The following is a 25,193-nucleotide window of genomic DNA, read 5'->3' as shown; positions in this document are numbered from 1 at the left end:
AATGAAAACTCAATGGGTGGGCCTTTCTCTTGGTCAAACAACCTACCAAATAGAATTGTTGTGAAAAACTGTGGAACGACTATAAGTATGTCACCTCTTCAGCTGTCCAAAGAAAAGCAGGATAGAAATGTATCGAACATACAGTAAAGCACCTACACATCAATTATGAATATTGCCATTTGGAAGTTAATGGGAATAAGAGCATAGTGGGCATTTTTGAATTATAAATATTATATATTATAAATAATTATAATTTTTCATTATACTCCAGTAATACAATTAATTTTGGGGAGGAGAATTGTGCAATTTACCAGCACTAAATGAAGAGCAGATCATTTGGACTCCAGGTCTTGGCCGTTCTGTAAACTTCGTTGGCCTTGGACTGCAAAGATTTAAATAAATAGAATTAAATATATTAAAGCAATTTAAAATTATAACTGAATTAAACAGTAATTATTAAAAGATTAAACTAAATATGGGCAAACATTTATGAGAGAAAGTGAATGAGAACCTCTTTCAAATTTTCTGTTTTAGATTTATTATTCATAATAGGCATTTATTATAAATAAAAATGTATTAGATAGATATATGTTTCTCCCCAAAAATAGGATCTACCCTGAAAATAAGTCCTAGCCCAATTTTCATGCCTGCATCTAATTATAAACCCTACCCCAAAAATAAGCCCTGGTGAAGGGGTGGGCATGGGCCAATAGTACTTTTCTGGGGCCAAAAAGAAAATAAGACCGGGTCTTGTTTTGGGGGAAACACAGTAGACAGACAGCAAAAGCCAATATATTTTATTCTCAAAGTAGCTTGGATTTAAAGACATTTCCTCCAAGTAGCTTGGAGGAAACTTCTGTTCAATATCCCCAACTGGCATCAACATTTTGATTTATTCCCAATGAAATAAAACTAAGACTCCATGGACCTCTGCAGGATATAATAAAAACTACTGAACTATATAGTACTATACTATACACTGTATACTGTACCCCCACAAAGAGTATGCATTATCGGATTGCAGCCTTTTTATATTCTCTGATATGTCTATCTATTGTATCTCCCTGAATACCTGTTGATATATATCCAACCCCATTTTTTCTGTGCTCTATTGTAGGAAAACTAAAGTCTACTCATTTAAGTATATTTAAATCATTAATTTAAATTATGTTTGACTTAGTCTATTTCATAATTAGTATATATCCTGAGCAGGAATGCATATTATAAGTTTATTGTTTTGTAAATAAGTTATTTCTAAAGTATAAATATAAACTAAACCCTATGGTCATGGAATTGACATTCCTTTTAAACTGCACAGCTGCACCGGTTTCAAGAAACTGAAAAGAATTTAAGCTTTAAAACTAACGGCTCTCCACTTAAGTCTCCTTTGAGTTAAGATAAATTAATGATTTCATGCACATATCCACAGAGATTTCTTGGCAATATAATGGAAGTTTTTTTCTAGAATATATGACCTCCCTTTCTAGTCAACAAACTGTTTTTTTCTGACAATCATCTGTACAAGTATTAATCAGATCAAATTCTGATTTGCTTTTCAAGAGCAAACAAGGTTAGCTAGGTGTTGCCACTTAGCAATACTGAATGGTTGGCTGAGCATCAAAAAATTTTCAGGAGAAAGAATAGGCTATAAAATGCTTAGCATTTAATCTGCAGCAGATCTATTTGATCATGTGGGAGTGCAAATGCAACTGATTTAAGGTGCTGGTGGTTGGTGCTACATTCATACTCCACATCCTTCAAAGTATATTTTGGATACCGTACCTGATTAACCCTACTAATAATTAAGTTGCATTGTGTGTTTTCCAAGACACAGAAGTAACCAATATGACACAACAGTTGATATAATATCAACTACTAATATCAATGCATGGTCTACTGCATTTATAAATCCTAACCTTGTAATTCAGAAATCTCCCCCATTTTTCTACAGAAAAAAAGCCAATTTTACTGTTTTTGATAAAATATTTTGGGTCCATAGACAAATGCAAACAAAAATTTCCAGCTTTTGAACAGTTTTTCAAAATACTACATGTAATCTTACAGGAATAGAAGATGTAAACTAACTTGATTTTAAGGGTGCCAGCATCCCACAACCAAAAACATATTGTGCCATCTGCACCAGTTGAAGACAGGTATCGCTTTGAGCCAGTGCACAGGGGAGAAAACTGCAAAAAAAAAAAAAAAAAAGCAGTCAGGTATTTTTTTTATTTATAGTAAGCAAGGAAACAAATAACCAAGTGATTTGGAATATACTAAAGTGTCATTATCACCACTTCTATAAAAAGGTAGTTGCAACCAAATGCAATCGTCTGTCAGAAATTTCTTTCTCCCATGCACAATATTTTTTATGAATGATCACACATATACTTTGCTTTCTTTCTTAGTTTCATTTTTTTCATAGTAGTGGGGAAAAAGTAATTCGATTATAAATTTGTCTAGACAATGCATACATAGTTAATTACAGTACTGTACATGAAAAAGAATATGAATCAGATAGCATAAACTGTTTTACTACCTTACTGATTATTTTGCCTCCAAAATTTTAAATCTTAGTCATCTATTTTACCTGTAGAGATGTTATAGACGCACTGTGTCCTTGTAGAACAGCCAAAGGAGCACATGTTCGAAGACACCACACTCTGATCATCTTGTCACAGCTCCCTGAAGCAATCATGGTATTCTCATAATTAACAGCCATGTCTGATATTTCTGCTGCATGCCCTCTTAAAGTAGCAAGCAACCGTCCATCATCTGTTGCCCAGATTTTCACAAGACAATCATCAGAACCCTATAAAGAGATTAATCATCAATATTTATTTATTTATAAGGTTAGCTAGACTATGAGATCTTCCCTTGGATCCAAGGAATTCTTTAGATAGGAAAGATTACTTGAAATCCCCTATATGTATACTGTATAGCATAATTTTAACCTCTCCAATATACGAGACTCCTTTCTCTCAATTTTGAGGGTTCAAAAGAACACACAGATAAAGGTCTGCTGCTTGAATTTAAGTACTATAAATGCCTTGAAGTATTATGATTTTCTTAAATCTAATTATATGGAAATAAAAGAAAAAGTTATTTATATAACACTGACCTGACTCATTACAGCTATTACATATGCTAAAAACTAAGGAAGAACAACACTGTTAATTCCAAATACTGTTTTAATTGTCAGAAACTCTGTCCAAGGACTGGAAATATTTTTTCTCATTATATTAAGGCAAAGATTTCCCATCACTACTATTATTTATACGTTCTTAACAGATAAATAGAAAGTAGCTCAGCAAAGAATAACACAAATGTTTTTTCAGACAGACTGTACATTTTAACTCTAATTTTCACTGGAAAGCAGTACAATGTTCAATAACAGTGTTATGTTTGAAAACGTTGCTTACCAATCTTAATGATACCTGGTAAAAATTAAAATAAAATCACCTCAAACATTGCTCTCATTTACTGCAGAAGAAAATGCTGGCTGGAAGCATCATCAGCTGCTACTATAACCACCATCATTTACTTGGACTATCCAAAGCAAATGGTTCAAGTTTATTATGTCTCTCCCCAGACAGGTATGGGAAAGAAGGGAATAGTATTAGCTAAGTAAAGTAAAAGAGACCCAAGGGATGCATTGAGTTTCAGAACATATTGTTTGTAAGTACAAATTGTCAATAAAAATATTGTAATGTCTATTTCAGCCCTCTTGTTCTTACTTAAGCCTAACCTTCCTCACATTTATGTTTCAATTCTCATCAATTATATTCTCCCTCTTTCTGTTGGTTTCTCAAACAACACATCTATTTTTCTTTCATTTTATTTGTTAATTTGTACTCATCACTCTACTCCTCTTACATTGCAGAAATACATTTTTAAATATTTTGATGAATCTGCACTTACTGTGAATATCCGTCTACCAGTCCGATCAAAAGTTACACAATACACTGAAGACAAATGTCCCAGGATTCGCTTATGCATTTTCATATGCTGATACACAGCAGTTGGAATAAGATGTTCCAGTCTGTATTTTCCATTAAGCTTTCTTGAAAAGAGAGTTTCAGCTATAAAAAAATATATATTTAGATATATGTTCAAAAAGAGATATATTTGTTAAGCAATAAAGATGTAAGCTGCTATTCATATGGAGAATTCATGTAAATAAATTATGCTTGTAATGATCAATTACAAGAAGCACTTAAATAGATTACGAAGAAAATCTATCATAACTTAATTCTAGGAAGGCATCTCATGTCCCCAAAATCTCTCAAGTCATGAGGCATATTGCTACACAGTAATTTATCAGAATGTAACAAATACAGGTAGTCCGCAACTTACAACCACAATTGAGCCCAAAATTTCTGTTGTCAAGTGAGACGTTTAAGTGAGTTTTGCCCCATTTACAATCTTTCTTGCCACAATTGTTAAGTAAATCACTGCTAGTTAATAAATTAGTAACCTGGTTGTTAAGTAAATCTCTGCCTCCTCATTGGCTTTGCTTGTCAGAAGGTTGCAAAAGGTTTACATGACCCCAGGACCCAGCAACAGTCATAAGTATGAATCAGTTGCTAAGCATCTAAACTTTGATCACATGATGATCATGGGGATGCACGGTCACTCACGCCCTCGTGACCTCTCGTCTGGATTACTGCAATGCTCTCTACATGGGGCTCCCCTTGAAGGGCATCCGGAGGCTGCAGTTAGTTCAGAATGCGGCTGCGCGGGTGATAGAGGGAGCCCCTCGTGGCACCCACGTGACACCTCTCCTGCGCAGACTGCACTGGCTGCCTGTGGCTTTCCGGGTGCGCTTCAAGGTGCTGGTAACTATCTTTAAAGCGCTCCATGGCATTGGGCCGGGTTATCTACGGGACCGCCTGCTGCTACCAAATACCTCTCACCGACCCGTGCGCTCTCACAGAGAGGGACTCCTCAGGGTGCCGTCGGCTAGGCAGTGCCATCTGGCGACACCCAGGGGAAGGGCCTTCTCTGTGGGGGCTCCCACCCTCTGGAACGAACTCCCCCCAGGACTTCGTCAACTTCCGGACCTCCGAACCTTCCGCCGCGAGCTTAAAACATATCTATTTGTCTGCGCAGGGCTGGATTAGGTTTTTTAAATTTTTTAAATTTAGATTTTAAATGGGTTTTTTATATATATTGTTTTAATTATCGGGCTATATTTAATAAGTTTTTTAACGGACATTTTATCTTGTATTTATATGTATTTTATCTGCCTGTGAACCGCCCTGAGTCCCTAGGGAGATAGGGCGGTATACAAATTTGAATAAACTAAACTAACTAAACTAAAGGTCATAACTGTGAAAAATGGCCTTAAGTCACTTTTTTCAGTGCTGTTGTAACTTTGAATGGTCACTAAATGAACTGTTGTAAGTTGAGGACTACCTGTACGTAGGTACCTACCACTTCATAGGTCTCAAACAGAAAAATTATTGCACTTTGAAAAATCACAGATCTGACCAATATATTTCCCTTAGAGTGAAAGATGCTCAGTTATTAGCAGCCATCCTTGTAAGGAGAACTTGGACTAGAAACAATTATCAACTTCTAAACCAGCGGTTCTCAACCTGTGGGTCGCGACCCTGTTGGGGGTCAAATGACGATTTGCCAGGGGTCGCCTAAGACCATCGGAAATATGGGAAGTATACTTGCGAGTCAAAAAATCGCGCTCCAATGGTTGACTCCACAAGCCAGCTGCAGGCTCTTCAAATCGCTAGCTGAATTCGGCTTCAGGCGCAATGAATTAAAAAAGAGAGAAATCTTTGCTCTGATGTCTCCCTCTCAAGCCAGCTGCAATCACTCCCGATCGCTAGCCTAATCTGGCTTCAAGCGCAATAAACTTAATAGGAGAGGAGTCTCCGCTTTAATGCTTCCGTCCTCAAGGCAATCGCAAGCAGTTCAGATCGCTAGCCAATACGGCTTCAGGCGCAATAAATTCAAAACGAATTGGGGTCGCCACATTGTGGGGAATTGTATTAAAGGGGTCGCCACATCGTGGGGAATTGTATTAAAGGGGTCGCAGCACTATAAAGGTTGAGAACCACTGTTCTAAACAGACTGCAATAAGGTGAAAATACTTTTGAGTATAATTCAATGAATAATGCATTTAACTAAAATGTAACAATTAAATTCTTGTTCTATTTGATCAAGTGCAAGGCAACTTAAGGAAGTACTTTGGCCTATATAGATGCCTATGCTCTTTTAGACTTGATGTTTGCAAGTAAAATCACAGCCATGGATCATTATGTGTGCAATTATTTCAATACAGATTGTCTGATTAAAATCTTGTCAGACAAGCACACAGGTAGTTCTTCCTTAAAGACCATTTGTTCTGCAATTATTTAAAGTTATGTGGTCACATTATCAAATTTCAGACACTTGGCAGTCTATCGGTACTTACCAGCAGGGCAGCCAAAAGGGCAGCCATAGTAGGAGATAGAAAGCTAGGGTTGGGGGTAGGAATGGAAGAGGAGGCAAAGGATGCAGTCCCTACTTCACCAAGGCTCAGGGCAGGAAGCAACCAAGCCTGGAATGGCTTATATAATGGAGGGTCCTCACTTAGTGACTGGTGGGATTTGGTTAACAAGGAAAACAGGGAATGCTGGGATTGCAGTTGCTTAGTAATTCAGTTATGTTTATCACTTAGTGGTCCCAATTAGAATCGTAACCTAAGGGCTACTTGTATGGCACTTTGATTTGTCAAATCACTAAATATTTAGTGATTATTACCATTTTTCTCCTACTACTTATGATGCCATTCTAATTACTATAACTGATTGACTTTCCTCAGTGGAGATAAAAAAAAATTATTTATATACTTGCATGTCATGTCAAGCCAAAACTCCTTATTTAATAAACAAGCACATGTGGGCTATTCAGCCTTACCTTAAGCATTCCTGGTTAAAGCACCAAAAAAGCAATGTTTTATGTTATATCTAAGCTCTGTATTAAGATCATAATCTAATTTTTCTGCTGGCTTCTGTAATTCTGTTTCTTTGAACATAGTTAATATAATCCTGGGATAAAACAAATGAAGCTATTTCCTCCAGCTTTCTTTAATTACTTATGCAAAGTTAGAATTTTTTTTCAAATACTGCCATCTGCTAGTTCATATATTTTAAATCATGAATCCCAGGTTACTTCATAGTGATATATTATTATGATTTTTTCTACATACTATATTTATATCAACAATATATAAGCTTTAATGAAACTCAATTTATTCTGGATTCTACTGTCATTTGCAAAGCATCATAATCATACTTAGTTGATATCTTATCAGGACAAAGAGCAAATTCAGAGCTTTTTTATTTACCAAATAAAAACTACCAAAACGAAAAATCAAGCATTTCCTAGTTTTAAGCAAAGAGTATTTGAAGAGAAACTATTCTGATAATTTTATGAAAGTTATTCTTTAAAATGGTTGTGACAAAGTATTATTTTGTTTCTTCAGTAGAAATAAGCAGCATGCCTTTGACATGTCCCATTTGCAAAATGATCTTTTACATTTCCACTTTTCCAAACAATAGTGTCATAGATCAATGGTTTATATGTTTCATTATAAAATATTCTACAATTAACATATTTGATTTCATAATCGTAATGTATTCTGTACACATCCCATACTGACATACAATATATGTTATATGTTACAAAAGAGCCAAATGCAGTTCAAGGCTACATTAACAGAGGGATAGAATCAAGATCACGTGAAGTGTTAGCACCACTTTATAAAGCCTGAAAAGACCACACTTGGAATGTTGCATCCAGTTTTGGTCATCATAATATAAAAAAGATGTTGAGACTGTAGAAAGAATACAGAGAACAACAAAGATGATTATGGGACTAGACATACATACAGAGAACGGTTGCAGAAATTGGGTATGGGTAGTTTAATGAAAAGAAGGACTAGGAGTGACAATAGCAGTGTTCTAATATCTAAGGGGCTACCACAAAGAAAAGGGGACCAATCTATTCTCCAAAGCACTTGAAGGCAGGACCAAAAGCAATGGATGGAAAGTAAAGAGAAAGAAGAGAATCAACTTAGAACTAAGCAGAAATGACCTGACAGTTAGAGAAATTAATGACTTGCCTCCAGATGCTGTGGATAGTCCAGTACTGGAGCTTTTTAAGAAGGGATTGGACAACTATTTGTCTGAAATGTTAAGGTTTCCTGCTTGAGTAGGGGTTTGAACTAAAAGACCTTCAAGGTTCCTTCCAACAATGTTATTCTGTTAATTTTTAAAAAAATCTTAAACATCAAGGAGAGTCTAGAACCGAGGGAGACCACTGTACCTCAGATAGCTGGTTGTGAATCCCTCTGTGTGAAGTGGGGTCGTAGGATGCAGGTGGGCTTGTTGATCACGTACCTGGCTCCTTGCTGCGTGACAACAGCCCTGCCCGAGCTGTTGGAAGTGCTTGCCGGGATGGCGGTTGAGACCCCTAGACTTATGGTCATGGGGGATTTCAACTTGCCATCAACCGGCGTGGCATCGACGACAGCTCGGGAGTTCATGGCCTCTATGACGGCCATGGACCTGACTCAAGTAGTTAACGGCCCTACTCACATCGGGGGAGGCTCACTGGATCTGATTTTTGTCTCTGGGCAGTGGTTGAATGATCTGGAATTAGGAGATTCAGTTATCGAGCGTTTGTCATGGTCAGATCATTCTCTTCTTTGTTTGGACTTTCGGAGCGCTACTCAACACCGCAGGGAGATAGGGCCAATGCGTTGGTTCCGTCCCAGGCGCCTGATGGACCCGGAGAGGTTCCTGACGGAGCTTGGGCCAATCCCTGAGGATCTAGCCCACAGCATGGCCGAAGAGCTTGTCGCGGCCTGGGAACGGACCGCGGCTGGGGCTTTGGACCGTGTCGTGCCTTTGCGGCCTCTGACCCAGCACAGAGCTCAACCAGCTCCTCGGTTTTCTGAGGAGCTGAGGGAGATGAAGCGCCGGAAAAGACGCCTACAGAGTGCCTGGAGATCTAGCCGTCTGGAAGCTGACCGAACACTGGTTAGGTCATATATTCAGACCTACCTAGTGGCATTGAGAGAGGCCAAGCGTACTTACGTTTCCTCCCTTATTGCATCGGCAGATAACCGCCCAGCCGCCCTGTTTCGGGTGACCCGCTCTCTCCTGCAGCAGGAGGTGTGGGATGACCCCCTGCAGGGGCGCGCCGAGGATTTTAGTGCGTATCTGCACGATAAAATCACTCAGCGGGTTGATCAAAATTGGATAGATTCAGGTGAGACGTCAGAGACTCGTCTTGTTGAGACCGTTTGGGATGAGTTTGATCCTGTGGCTCCTGAGGACATGGACAGGTTGCTGGGAAGATTGAATGCCACCACATGTTTACTGGACCCATGTCCCTCCTGGTTGGTGCTGGCCACACAGGAGGTGACACGAGGCTGGCTCCAGGGAATTATTAATGCTTCTTTGTTGGAGGGTGTTGTTCCTACCGCCTTGAAAGAGGCGGTGGTGAGACCCCTCCTCAAGAAGCCTTCCCTGGATCCAGCTGTTTTAGGAAATTACCGTACCGTCTCCAACCTTCGCTTTGTGGCAAAGGTTGTAGAGTGTGTGGTGGCATGTCAGTTACCCCAGTACCTGGATGAAACTGTCTATCTGGACCCGTTCCAGTCCGGCTTTCGGCCTGGGTACAGGACAGAGACAGCTTTGGTCACGTTGGTTGATGATCTCTGGAGGGCTCGGGACAGGGGTTATTCCTCTGCCTTGGTCCTGTTAGATCTCTCAGCGGCTTTTGATACCATCGACCATGGTATCCTGCTGCGCCAGTTGGGGAGCTTAGGAGTGGAGGCACCGTTTTACGGTGGTTTTCCTCCTATCTCTCTGACCGGTCGCAGATGGTGTTGGCAGGGGGTAGAGATTGACCGTGAGGCGCCTCATGTGTGGGGTGCCACAGGGGTCGATTCTCTCGCCTCTCCTGTTCAACATCTATATGAAGCCGCTGGGTGAGATCATCAGTGGTTTTGGGGTGAGTTACCATATGTATGCTGATGATACGCAGCTGTACTTTTCCACACCAGGCCACCCCAACGAAGCTGTCGAAGTACTGTCCCGGTGTCTGGAAGTCGTGCGGGTCTAGATGGGGAGAAACAGGATCAAGCTCAAGCCCTCCAAGACGGAGTGGCTGTGGATGCCGGCATCCCGATACAGTCAGCTGCAACCACGGCTGACTGTCGGGGGCGAGTCATTGGCCCTGACGGAGAGGGTGCGCAACTTAGGCGTTCTCCTGGATGGATGGTTGTCTTTTGAAGAACACTTGACGACCGTCTTCAGGAGAGCTTTTTATCAGGTACGCCTGATCCGCCAGTTGCGCCCCTTTCTAGACCGGGATTCCTTATGCACAGTCACTCATGCTCTTGTTACCTTTCGCCTGGACTACTGCAATGCTCTCTACATGGGGCTCCCCTTGAAGAGCACCCGGAGGCTCCAGTTGGTTCAGAATGCAGCTGCGCGGGTGATAGAGGGAGCCGCTCGTGGCTCCCATTTAACACCACTCCTGCGCAAGCTGCACTGGCTACCTGTGGTCTTCCGGGTGCACTTCAAGGTGCTGGTTATCACCTTTAAAGCGCTCCATGGCTTAGGACCTACCGCCTACTGCCACCGTTTGCCTCCCACCGACCCGTGCGCTCTCACAGGGAGAGACTCCTCAGGGTGCCGTCAGCCAAACAATGTCAGCTGGCGGCCCCCAGGGGAAGGGCCTTCTCTGTGGGGACTCCTACCCTATGGAACAGACTTCCCCCGGGACTTCGACAACTTCCTGACCTTCGGACCTTCCGCCGCGAGCTAAAGACGTACCTATTTTTTCGCGCAGGACTGGCATAGAATTTTTTAGAATTTTATTATTGGGTTTTAAATTTTAAATGGTTTTATGGTTTTAAATGTATTTTAAATTGGGGCCAATTTGAATAAGTTTTTTAATTATTGTTTTACTTGTATTGTATTCATTCATTGTTGTTTTTATCTGGCTGTGAACCGCCCTGAGTCCTTTGGGAGAAGGGCGGTATAAAAATTAAAAATTATTATTTTTATTCTAAAAAAATCTTAAAACATTTTTGTTCAGCCTCAAAATTGATTAAAATAGAATAGCTCCAGTGGCACATTTATATGTTATTAAGAAATTTATGTCAACTATCTCAGGTAGTAATTTTAATTTTTAAGAGCAGACAAATTTTAATTAAACCTCTATAACTCAAATTGTACAGCAAATTCTAATGTGATTAATATGCCTATTCAATGTTATTAAAACCACAAATAAATGCAGCAGCAACATTATCAACAAAACTGTTTTCTTACTCAAGAGACTATTCAGATATAATTTAAAGTATAATTCAGAAGGCATAAACTATTAAGATACAATACTTTTCCCCAACTTTTTCTGCCATGTGCAAGAATAAAAAAAATCAAAATATTTTACTTATAATGTTTTACAAAATGAAGTTCTGAATATCTGAGCTTAATGAACTAAGATTAGTTAAACATAATTTAACTTCAGTTCAGCCAAGGGAGGAGTATCAGACATTGGAAGTCATCTCTGTATTAATTCTTACAATTCAGACATAAACATGAATTCTGGTTGTTTTTTAAACCAGGAGTGAACAATCTGATCTAATGTATATCAAGGAAGGTTTCTTTATGGTGTAAGAAAGCATTTTAAAGGCATGATCTTCTTTTTACCTCCCCAGTTAAAATGTAGAAGGAAATTATTGCCTTGTCATATCTTTCCTAATCCTTTATGGAACAGAAAAATCTTGGGACCATGAATGCCAGATCTGTAAAGCTATATGAAAGCATGCTCTTATATCATTAGGATATTTTACTTTATTTTTCTACTAATATTCTTCCTGAGTCTTTTTTTTAAATTCAGTTTATATAGTTACCTATTCACCAATCAGTAGAAACAATCAGCTGATTAGCCCCTTGATTTGCATCTAGAAGTACAATGAAAGCCAATGTATCTCGTAGAGCAGATGGAGAGCCCAAGCACACTGAGGTTTACCCACAACTGCCCACGCCACTGCAGCTTTTGCATGTTCTTCAAGGTCAGCCCCATATGCAACACTTTTCAGGAATCTACTTGGGAGGTGATCAAGGCATAAGTAATCATGACAATGCCTCCTGGTCCAGGAAAAAGTCCTCCTGGCCATGGTTGCCACCTACTACTCAAGCATGAACTATGAATTCAGGAGGACCTCCATGTTGTGCACTGGTTCTGTTTGGAATAGTGCAACTTCATCCAGAACTAAGGATGGAATATACTCAGATCTAGTGAGGAATGAAATCTAAAACTCCTCAATCTTGCTAACCCAGGTCAGACACCCAACTGAAGGGTTCCAGGTACAGATAGTCTTTGTTTACCAATAGTAATTGGGACTAGGAACTAAGTTAAGCTACACAGTTGTAAAGAATGACATCATATCATCACACCAACTTCCGACAGTTCCAGCAGTCCCAGTAGTTACTGTTAGACGAATCATGTGCAATCTTAGCATCCCAAAGTCACAACTACCATTTGCAACCTATTGCCGACTTCCTCATTGACGGCTTGTTGGAAGCTGGCAGTGAAGGGCGTAAATGGCAATCACGTAATTATAGGATGCTGCAATGTTGTAACTGTGAGCAAGATGCCAATAGCCCAAATACGCAATCACCAGACATGTGATAATGCTGCAATGGCTGCAACTACAAGAACAATTATAGGTGCCCCTTATTCAACAACCGTCATAACTTCAAATGATTGCTGAATGAGTAGTAGTGAAATATAACCCAATTCTTACAGAGTTTGGGGAACTTCAGAATCAAGGCCTGATCCTTCCAAAATAAGAGAGGGAAAATTGGTATACACTTCATTTCGACAATCCTTCACAATCCTTTAGCAGTAGTATGACAACAAAAAAATAAGAATGTAAAAAAAGTGGCTCCTGATACCAAAATGTTGTTTGGGGGAGAGGTGTCAAAATTCTCCTCTGCACTTGACTATTTTTTTCAAAAATCATATTCAAACAATGATCTATTAGGTTTGACCTAGAGTTAATTTTTTCGATATATAAATAAGTTTTAGTCTTACAGCGACTAAGATCTTATCTTTCTTAATCTTTCTTAACAAACTGGAAAATTGTTTTGAAACAAGTATTGTAACGATTAAAAACAACAACTTTGTAACAGTTCAACCAGAACTCAAAAAATTTACATAGTTGGGCCCACAAAGTAACTTTTAAAATAAACCAAAAAATATTAAAATGTATCATAGCATGGTTAAGGAAGCAACTCTAGGTCTAACATATCAAAATTCAATAGGGAATGGAGCCAAACGGTAGTCTTTGGAAAGAATTCCCTAACTACGTTGTTCCTAGATATCTATGTGCAACTGATCTACGCTCTTATTGATGTGTATAAAATATGGTTTCTGACATGTAAAGAGACACTTTCAAATATGTAAAGAGGCCACATTCAGGATTTCAACTCATTGGAGGGTGTGGGGGAGATGAAAATCATTCTATGCTGTTAAGTTATTTTCAGATAGGCTTTCAAATATCCAAATATACATACAGAAATATCCAGTCAGTTCTGGTTTCTTAAAACCTAAAATCAGATTTAATATGCACATTTTTTTAAGAAACCTACATAGGAGAAGGTATATGCCAAAAACGATCATCACAGAAACAGTATTATATTACATTGCCAATATTCTACAATTATGTAGAATATTTAACCAAAAACTATCTACTATTGACCTCACCCCATTCCTAAGAGGACTATAAGGGGCGTGCATAAGAGCACAAACGTGCCTACCTACCGTTCCTGTCCTATTGTGTTTTTTTTCTTATATATATATGCTTCCTTATATTTTCTCATATATATGTTTATATACTATATAATCATTTTGTGTGATGCTTGTGTATATTGTTGTGACAAAAATAAATAAATAAATAAAAATAAATATGTAATAATATTCTTACCTATACTGGGAGGACTGCCATAATTTATTGGTGACTCTGGAGGTCTCCCACAATGCAATGCAGCAAGAGCAGATCCCTTCCACACAACATGTTTGCAGCCTATTTAAATGTAAAAAAACAAATATAAGCATAAAAACATACAGTGAAAAAGATGACCAAGCTGTTTTTCCTTTTGCATACTCATACTTTTATTTGTGCGGAGCAAAGACTGTCTTCCAGCTCCTAATAGTGTTTGAACTCCTGGGACACTCTGAGGAATTTCTTGCTCTAGAAGAGGTCCAAGTCGATGGCATATTTGCAGGAGATGATCAGGTGCCAAGTGTCTATAGTATTTTACCTGTTAATAAACAAAAAAATATTTGTACTATGTTTTTCTCTCACTTTTTTAAAGAGAAAAAAATATTTTGAAAATGAGTATGTGTATTTGGTAGTTAAGACATTGTTTTTATACCCTGCAGAGAGAACAATTTAAAACATCTATTTTTAAACAAATTATGTATTAAATTTCAATCACTCTCTCTCAGTGATTTAATCAATCCACCTCACAGGTTTGTTGTTGGGAAAATAGGAGGAAGGAGGTGTATTGAATATGTTCACTGCCTTGAGTTATTTGTAAAAATAATAAAGTCGGTATACATATTAAATAAATAAATAATTTGCTAAAAACCATTATTTTAAGTTTATAAATCATAACATCATTTTCATTTTAATAATTACAAAAGTAATAACAAATATAGGATAACATTAACTAAAACTAAATATTTGTATCATTAAAAGAATGTGCATAATCTTTATAAAATGATGCACATACATTAGCAGTCCCATTTCTTTACTACACAACAATTGGAGTTAAGACCAAGAGAATTACTAATAATCTAATATATTCATGGAAATTCATGAATTTTAACTATGACGTTCCTAGTTTTTACTACACATTCCAAGTAATTACACTATATTAATGATGGTCCTACATAATAAAAGGATGCTTGCTTTTCTCTAATATTTCAGAAATTGTTTTCTTGAAAATAAAACTCTGTTTTCAAGATTCAGTTTAAATCTTTTTGACAATGTTCACAAAAAATATTTAAGTATAAGCTATAAAGGTGGATAAATTCATATAAGACATTTCACATGATATAGTACTGTAACATATTCTAATAGTTACTGTAATGAGTGAAATTTCTCTTATATGAAGACATACGAATTCTATGGTTAAAACTTTGTGTTGACTAGGTAATTTCAATCAGACCCAATGTGAATAAGCAGAATTTTACTCAAACTAAATTGAAGTTACTTCCTTTGACTCAGGAGTCCATTTGAGATTAGATTTTTGCCCTCTGTAATCTAGAATGGGAAACCAACACTGATTTATTTTTTAAAAAAACCTTTTCTCTGAAGAAGTAAACTATTGATAAAATTGTGGGGGATTTTTAGCAGAATGAAGTTACATTTGCTGGCTAAACTACTACTTCTCTACAGATTAACCATATTAAATTTCCAACAGGCAAGATTTTTTAAGGAAGTCTTTATGGCTGAACAAGGTCTGTGAATCCTGCCTGATTCTGGGTACATAACACTTGTAAAAATTTATATATTATAAATGTGCCATATGAACAAAAACATAATTAATTACAAAGGAACCAGAATTTAGACTCACTTTTATTTAAGTTTGAAAACATTATTAGCTGTTAACATATGTATTAGTTGTATACTTTTTAGATAGAATTAGACAATATTTGCTTGGCATATCTACCTCATCTGTAGAGACATATCTTCCTTAATTTCAGTTAAGAAGAAAAGGAGGTAGATGATTACACTAAGGGGATTACTAACTTGGGGTAGTAAATATATATATAAAAGACTCTGCAGTAATGAAAATAGCAGAAAGGAATTTGTTTCAATGGATCTATTTGAGTTGTACAATTTCCTACATAAGTGAAAGTGTAACTACTTTAGAATTTACATCCATTACATCCATTCAGTCTAGAATTCTGTGAACTGTAATGGTAGATATTATCCATTCATTCAAGGCATTGCAGCAAGTCAAGGAGTTCTTAAAGTAAAAAAGAAATGTGCATTGTGATGTCATAAAACATGTACCACCTCCTTATGTACATGTTATGCTGCAATGTAATAACAAAAAGAGTGGGATTTGTATCATTAATACTGGAATGTCTTTCTTTCTTGTGGGTGTTAATGCTTTCATGAGTGGTTTAAATCCAATGCTACCTTTTTATTTTACAACTAGTTCTCAGTACAAAACCCCAAGTACAAAAAGTTCCCCTAAATGCAAGCTTCAGAAATCAAGAAAAGATTTTAGCTGTATTCAGAAAATTTAGCTCTGGATTTGGGTTCTGTAGAAAGTATTTTTTTCTCTCATTCCCTTTGGCATCATACCAGTTATATACATTGAGCAATATTTGGTGTGATATTCTTTTAACAAATGTCTTTCCTGAATGAACAATTATGTAAAAAAACAAATATTAAAAAATGTGTGCACATCTTGCATGTCTCTTCTCCCAACAGCATTTTGGTTCTAAGGTTAATGTATTTTGAATCCAAGAAAATGCAACACTTCTCTCCAGATTAAAAAAATGTTCATTATTGTATTAATTGTCACATGGAAATATAATTATCCAAGTGCATCAGATATCTAGTGAAGTCAGTTTACATTATAATCAGAAACTCTCTGCTCCAGAAGTGTTATGCCTTTTCTTTAAGGGCTTTTTCCTCCCAAGGGTTTGGCTGTGTTAAGCTCTCTCACACTGCAGAACTGAAGCAAAAAGAAACACCTAACAGATTATTATTTTTTTATTTCTTTTGTAATCCAAGTTTCCTTACATTTATCATTGAATTGTATGCACAAATGACCCAATTTGATCAAATCAAATGAATATTAAGAGGAAAATAAACTTAAGTAAAGCACATTCAAGATAGCGACTTCTTTAAAACATCTTGGCTATGCTTTTGCAACATGTTGGCTATGTTTCTATTGAAGTCTGTGCAAACTACTCCAAACTCATGTGCATATAAATCACATGACATTCAGCATGTCTTCTTTTGAGAATGTTCTACAATGAATTAAATGTAAAAAATCTGTACTTTAAAAAAAAAATACAATAAATTTTGATCATATAACCCATGACAATTGGGATTAGCACCATCAGATAAAGAAGAGATGGTAAAAAGACCCAGCAAGCCTGGCAGCTGAAAATTTAAATTGCTGTACTTTGCTTATCTCAAGCCAATAAAATCAAGTAAGATTTTATTACAACTTTTCTTTATGCTTAAAAAATTTAGGGACAGATGTCCAAAACATAAACTAGAGATAAACAGAATTTCATACCCCCAAAAATACAGCATGGAGGAAAAATTATTCCAACTCTTGGGGTAAAAAGCACAAAAACTGGAAAGCCAATAGATTCAACTACAAGTAAAATGGAAATCAAGTTTTGTCTGCTATGAAAACACTGGGAAAGGGAATTATTATCTTCAGTATTTTCTACATTTTTTCCACAAAAAAGCAAGTTTAGGAAAATAGTACTTTCTATTAAGTTATACATCTATTAAGTTATACATAAATATATAAAATGTTTATATAGTACGTAACCAAATGATATATAGCATGAAGACTTTCATATAAGAATTTTAACAGTATGACATCACAAAAATTCCCATAAATGTTGTCAAACATTTTGGTAAAACCTCTGAATGCAAGGGCAATTGTACTAACTATTCACAAGGGGAGGAAGAACCAATCTTTTAAGTTTGTTCATAGGCTTCTGTTCCCAAATGCAACCAAGCCTCAAGCACAAGAGTATGGAAGATGTCTGAAAATGCAGTTGTATCTTTAAAACTGCGTATACTTTCTGTTCCACATTGTTTTGTTTTTCCTGAATTCCCCTCCTTGCAGGATTTTTTCCCGACTCAAAGTTTAAAGCAATCTACCCCTTTACTTTAAAATATTGCCTTTTCCATGTCTGAAAGACACTTGTGCAACCAATACTGAATATGCCAACTGACCCTTATAAGAGAAATTTGGTCTAACACCAACATTCAAAAACATTGGAATCCATCATGATGCTTAAAATTGTAACTCATTTCAGAAACCTTAAGTAAAACCAGGAGTGATCCCAACAAAGTAGTAAATTCATTTATTCTAAAGACAAAAGTAAAGACAAGAAACCTGATAGGACTGTAAGTAGAAGTATGATGTAGATAGCAGTAACTGATGCGTACTGATGACAAAAATGCCGAATAGAAATACTTGCGCCCAACAAACACTACTAATGCACTGATAACTTTGCATGGAATGCATTACTCTGAAAAGGCTCCACTTCCCACAGGACAAAATACTGACTAACTTTCCAATCAGAGCCAAGTTTTGTATCTCTCTACTAAATTTCCTGGCATTATTCCAACACCGAAAGACCTCTGATATAGGACACAGCTTCCTGGTTGATGCTGCTAACTAAAATCAGTTATAGAGTGAAAAATAATAGTCGACCATAGACTTTAAAGTATCGTTGGTGCACATCTGCACATCTAAGCAGTAATAACCACAACATCCATTTATCGAGCCTTTGTCCAGTGCTTGAAGAAAAAAAAAGAGCACTCTGATTGCCAGACTCAAAAAACAAACAAACTTGTACGATGGCAAAGATGGTGAGCCGCCTCTCTGAGGGCAGAACCATCTGAAGCAATGGTAGTTTTTGTACTAAATCTTGATGGAAAAGTAACAACAGATACAGCTATTCTCAACTCATCTTAGGTCTCTTTCACACATATCAGAGAGTTAAAAAAAAATTCACCTGTCGGCTTTTTTAAGTCAGACTGCCAAGTGGGAAGAGATAGGAATGGCCTTTATTGATGCAGTATAGAAGCAAATACTACAAATCCTCCAAAATGCTGCCACGGGGAGGAGGGTAAAAAGCACACATATAGACGCATACTCCACTGACTCTTTACTGCCATACATGAAAATCCAATCTTTGCTATTATGGCTTCAAACCCAAAACAAGCTTTCAATTATTTATTTTGCTAGTTTAGATGTCAATAATACTGCAGGATTCTAACCATTTTTCAAGAACATGAAGCATCAAATTTTCTTCTTATAATGTAAACTACAAAACAAACTGCTTTCAAAACTTTTAAAATATAGCACATTTACTTGTTTTCTCCATTTTCCTTATCTTTTCTCTCTTCTACCATTTCATTTGGAGTAAATATTTTCTTTAGAACAGGAATATCATAAATTAGACAAATTCAAATAAATCACTTAGGCATTTCTGCATCCTCTTCTTAAACTTCAAAAGAGTGACTAAAAAGAAAATCTGTGTTAACCTCTCCAAACATAAAAGCAGCTGGAATTATTAAACTCAATGAGACTTATTGTAGAGCATACACATATAAATTTGTTTCTGTATAGACAAAAATAATTGTCACGAGGAGTCAGTTAATTTTCTAAATGGGATTCCTCACTGACTATTTTGATCTCTATCCAATAAAATAAATACATTTATAAAATATTAATTTTATTTCAGATAAATATTGGTGCTATATATGTATACACACATATACACACACAAAGTGATAACTGGTAGACTCACCATATTAGAATTAACTTTGAAGAGAAATGGACAGGGGGCAAGTAAAAATGGGATTTTGCTATATAGTACAGGAATAAGATAATTCATTTAATCTATACTACCTGCTTATTAATACATTATTATCAGCTTAATAAGGCTGAATTCCAGTACAGGAACTGCTTGATTTACATTTCATTTAGTAACCAAAGTTACAACAGCATTGAAAAACGTTATTTATGACTATTAATGATTATTATTTAAGTTACACTTAAACCACTGCAGCATCTTCATGGTCATGTGATCAAATTTCAGATGGCAATTGACTCATATTTATGACAGTTGCAGTGTCCCTGGGTCATGGGACCACCTTTTGTGATATTCTGACAAGTAGGTAATACAGAAGCCATGTTCACTTAACCACCTCATTACTAATTTAACAACAGCAATGATTCACTTAGTAACTGACAAGAAAGGCCATAAAATGGAGTAAAATTCACTTAGCAACTGTCTAACTTAGCAATGGAAATTTTGGGCTCAACTGCGGTCGTAAATCAAGCTATACTACCTGTAGTGTATTAAGAAACACATCTACCTATGTGTTCCTTCAGGTCAAGATAATGAAAACGATTTTCAATATTCAAAATATGTAATTTAAGAGTCATCTGTTGACCACTGGCATTTTCTATTGAGCCATACTCTCCTTAGAATATACCGTAAGTTTTCATTAGACAAATATTTTTGTTTTCTATAATAATTCTTTCTTTCCGAACATAACCATGTAGCAAGAGAGGCCAGAAGAAAAAAGTCAGTACCAGGCCAGCAGAAATCTATGAGTTAACTCTTCATACTTTTTTCACACTGTCACATCTATCCCCACTATCCCCATCTGGCTAGCAAAGAAGCAAAAGTTTCCCTGGCTTTAGTCTCCATTCCTGGTGTATATATGTATACATATATACACACACAAACCCAGACACATATACATTTGTTATTTACGTACATTAACTCTATTATGTATTTTATACTCCTTATTTAATTCCTCCTCACTAAATGCAGCTCGGCATGCCAAAAGGCTGGACACAGCTGTTCTAAAGTGGGTTTTTTTTTAAAAAAAATGGGGGGGGGCTTTTAAAATAATGCAATTATCCATGACCATAGCACGCTATAATTGTACTAACAGAACTTCTGTTGTACATGGGAGAAGGGAGAAACACTTGCTGCTCTTTTCAGTCATCCCTGCTCAACTCTCCTAGATGAAGCACAATTGTAACTTATAGGCCTCAGTAGTAGTGATTATGGAGCTTCATTACACCCCACCTCTCCCATTACCCTGCTGGATAATATTTTTCCAAAGTCCAGCTAATGACTGTTCTGTTAGACACTGAGGAAAAGTGGGTTGAGCTCCTACCAGATTCACAAAAAAGTAAAATTAAGAGGGTGTCCATCCATGATTTAAAGATAATGAAATATTTCAATGTACAGAGTACATCTGAAATTTTAACACACATCTCCAAAAGAAAAAAAGGACTACCTACAGTAAATAAACTATTGGTTGAATACACAAATTTACAAACCACGGTAACTGGTTTCATACAATCAAACAAATGTCAGAGTCAGTGTAAAATCCTACAGTTGTCACTACCAAAATAGCAGGAACTACTGTGCCAATATAGGGTAAAATAGAATTTTAGAAACTGAAAAAGGAATTTCACGCTTGCATTCATAGTAAGTGAATTATGATAGACCCGCTTTGCAATGTTTATTCCAGAGTTCTTTCTACCTGGGCTATACAATTTATGAAATAAGCTGCCAACTGACCCACTCTCTATTTTTGACCAATTCCTTTCCCAATTTACCCCAATCTCTCATAATTAATATGATTTGTGAGTTACTGAATTAATTATCCCTTAAGTTTTAGCTATTGGACATTCCATAGTAAAGCAAAATATTATGCCAGAGAAGGCTCACCATTTTCCCAAGATGGTTTCTGACATATTGAGGACACTTCCAAGCATATGAAAGGATTTTTTTAATCTTCTACTATGACAATACTTTTTTAGTTTTTAGATTTTTTTAATCTTCTACTAAGCTTCAGGGAAGTTTAATAATAAAATCAAACAAGGGCCCTTTAAACAATCTAGCCACATCCTCCAGAGGAAGTGGAGGTATAAACTGCAGATTATGGCTCCACATATAATCCAACTGAGATTATTTTTGTGTTGAAACAATGTCTCATTATGTGACAGAAATTCAGTGAACTATACAGTTTTGTCCTTAGTTGTATTTTCAGTTCTCCTCAGCTTAGCTTTCCATTTCTAATATTTTATTTTCTTGCCCAGGTCCCATCTATTTAGCATTTCACCCAATTAGGGTATCGTATCTGACTGGTCTACTAGGACCAGATTTTCCCTACATATATCCAAGTTGTCAGATGCTTTTGGATTTCCTTGCAAAGCAGGATTTTGAATTTGTAAATAACTAGCTGATCTGAAGAAATGCTATGGATATGCCATTTGTTCATATTTTGTTCACAATAAGGGGAACACAATGAAACATTCTTGTGTGAATCTGGTCCAGTATGTTCTTCCTATCACACAAACTCCAGAGCAAAGGATATAGTTTTCCTTTCTGGCCAGTTCAACTACCTTGGTTGTCCATCTCGGTTCCCAAAATTTGGCAGTTAATATACAAGATTTGAGATGCACTCTGAAAACTTTTTTCTTCCTCAGGAAGCATAATCAAGAGATCCAAATTATAAATGATAAAGGATTTCATTTATCAATTGCTGTTATAATAAACAAGAATAGTTGTAGACTGTTAATCATTTTCAAGGTTAAACTTTTCAAGAAAAATGAAATCATGGTACATGCATGGTATTAAATCCCAGTTTACAAGAATTTGGCTCTAAATAATGTTAACATGTGCAAGATTGTATATTTACCTTTTAATTTATAAAAAAGTTGCTAGCTATCCAAAAGTTCTAAGTCAAGAATTGAAGTTAAATGTCTGTAAAGCCAAATCTACTCACAGAACCAGAGAGAACAATTACTTCTTCCTTACATACACTTTCAAAATATGGTGAAAATGATCTCTTGAAACCTCAAATTTTAAGTGTACAGGGAGTTACATTTAAATTAATATTGTACCTCCACTGGCAGACAAAAAGTATTCTTAGCAATATTTTACAGTAGCAGTATTTTATTCATTTAGAATAAGTAAAGTACTCTCCATATCACAATTTCTTTTTATTACAATGTAACTTATATATCTGTAAAGTATTTAACAGCAGTGAACACTACATAAAAAGTAACAAGTCTCCAATTCACAAACATACAGACCTAATCTGGTGTGGGCAACACTGCATCTTTGTACTTCCCCCTAGGTTCTAATAGAGTTCCTGAACCATTTCTTTTTTCTTGAAATTAAAATAACTAGGCAGTAATTGGAATATATCAAAGTGAAGCTCAAGTCTAAAGCTGTTTACTTCCAACCATGCAACCAGATCTCACATGGAGCCTGAAACTATTTTAGAATATAAAAAAGGTAGGTGAATATGAACAAACCTTTTGCTTTAAAATGTACACAGAAAACAAAACACACTGGGAAATACTAGGAAATATTTTGAAAGGTTAAAAATGATGCAGGGGAGGAAACTATGTTTATGCAGTATACAGTGAGCCTTTGGGAGAATGTTTGGGTTTTGTCTCTGTGGACCACTAGAGATAAAAGTCATGTTTGGTTTTAGTGGTAGTACATATTTTGCCTCACTGTGTTTCTCAGATTATCAACAATGTACTTTCTGTAAAATGGATTTTCTACTAGGCTTTATGTACTCTGATTTTTAGCTTTCACACCTAAGCTCTCTTCATACTGAGATGCAGATATAAATTACTTGGGCTTCGTTAGTCCATGTTCTTCAGTATAACTGTGTTTGGGAATTAGTTTTATTTTCTTTTAGCCTTTACTAATTTGTCATCACCATTATGGCAGTCATTTTGTTAGAATATGATTGGTTTTCTCAAAATTATAAATACGACCACAGAGAGGGGGGGAAAGACCATTAAGCAAAATGGTTTTCCATTCTCAGGTTTTAAAATTTAGCCCCATGAAGTATGAAATTTTTAATGTTTGTCCTATATTTGCCCCACAGAAATACCAAATAATTCAGAAGAACTATTTTGGAAATACTTTGCATCTGCAAAACAGTATAACATACACTTTCAAAATTATGTAAACTCTTCACAGGATTATTGATGCTGCCCACAAACTCTCTTGCTGTACTTTTTGTCTTTATTAAGTTTGATAAGAGTACCTAAAAGCTTATTTTACATTAGTTTCAGTTTCACCACTTTAAAATACCCAGTCTTAAGAAAGAATACATATTTCCTGCCTACTGAAGAACATCATCAATATTTAATGTAGATTTTGCATTAAAACCATGCAATTGTTTATCTAACACTTCAAGACAAGTACTTCAGTGCATGTGGAATTTTTCCAATGTTTCAAAAAAAAAAGAAAGAAAGAAAAAAGAATGGACTGTTTTGGATTGGTATATTTTACAATCCCTTCTGAATTTCAGCCTCTACAATGGTGACACACGAACCTGTACAACTATGGAAAGTATGTATGTCACCTTGAGCTTCTGGAAAAAGGTGGAATGCACACACACACTGCTGCTTTTTTTTTTTTTTTTTAAATAACATGTCCTGGAGGGGGTAGTCATACCAAGTTTGAAAGACAGAGAGGAGAAAAATGATGTCCAAATCCTCTAAAAAATTGGAATACTTTCAGCATTTGATTAATTTTAAGGGACAAAACTATTACATAACATAAAATCACTATACTATGATCTACAAATTATAGCGGCTAAATTCCATAATGTATCAATCCAGATAACTCACATTATTGCTCAGCATGTCATGTGAACCAGATCACTAGGCTAAAATAATTAAGTAAAACAATAAGACGAACATCTATTAACAATTTATACTCCATCTATTTCATTCTGCATATTTCTATGATTTTGGATCTATAATAATAAAAACATATATTGTCCTCATATTTTAAAAACTCCACTGACTTAACTGGGAACTGATAACTGGTTCTTATCAATATTTTAAGTAGCATGCTACAATTTATGTTTTTCTGTAACATGATTCCTTTGTAATATGATCAATAAAATACTTATACAGTTGAAAAGAAATTAATAGATGTAACACAGCATTATCCCTTTAACTTTTCTAAAGTTTGCTAGTAAAGCTGAGTATTGCTGCCCAAGAACACATTAATTTATTTGTGACAATTCAACCACCAGTTAAGATGTTAGCTAAACTGAAATAATCTGTTTAAAAAGCAATTTATGCTCTTTCATTTGATTTTTATAGTCAGAACTATGTTATTTATATAAGAAAGAAAAGATCATAATATGCTGTTCAACTGAAACGAACTTTTAACATGAACTGCACAATTTAGCACTGTTAAATCAATGATAAATGATAACATTTATATAAGAATAGAGATTAATGTCTCAAGAATGCATAAAAATATTCAATGATTAAAACCACATTTAGTAGCATTTATTTATAAGATGCATTTTT

At 36.0% G+C, this 25,193-nt stretch overlaps 1 protein-coding gene across 4 annotated transcripts in view; it reads right to left on the bottom strand.

Moving 5' to 3' along the window:
* PHIP (pleckstrin homology domain interacting protein) overlaps positions 1–25,193 on the bottom strand; it is a 97,901-nt gene that overhangs the window by 69,766 nt on the left and 2,942 nt on the right. For all 4 annotated transcript variants that reach the window (XR_009154282.1, XM_058176024.1, XM_058176030.1 and 1 more), the window contains exons 5-10: positions 14,195–14,345; positions 14,009–14,107; positions 3,919–4,079; positions 2,588–2,809; positions 2,086–2,186; positions 312–382 (exon numbers count right to left, since the gene is read on the bottom strand). Coding sequence is in view for 3 of the 4 variants with exons in the window: in XM_058176024.1 (XP_058032007.1) it covers positions 312–382; positions 2,086–2,186; positions 2,588–2,809; positions 3,919–4,079; positions 14,009–14,107; positions 14,195–14,345 (805 nt within the window). In the remaining variant the exon portion in view is untranslated. The remainder of the gene's footprint in view (positions 1–311; positions 383–2,085; positions 2,187–2,587; positions 2,810–3,918; positions 4,080–14,008; positions 14,108–14,194; positions 14,346–25,193) is intronic.

This window comes from Ahaetulla prasina, chromosome 1 (genome assembly GCF_028640845.1).
Source record: "Ahaetulla prasina isolate Xishuangbanna chromosome 1, ASM2864084v1, whole genome shotgun sequence".
Classification (NCBI taxonomy): domain Eukaryota; kingdom Metazoa; phylum Chordata; class Lepidosauria; order Squamata; family Colubridae; genus Ahaetulla; species Ahaetulla prasina.
This window is presented reverse-complemented; position numbering and strand designations above follow the sequence as displayed.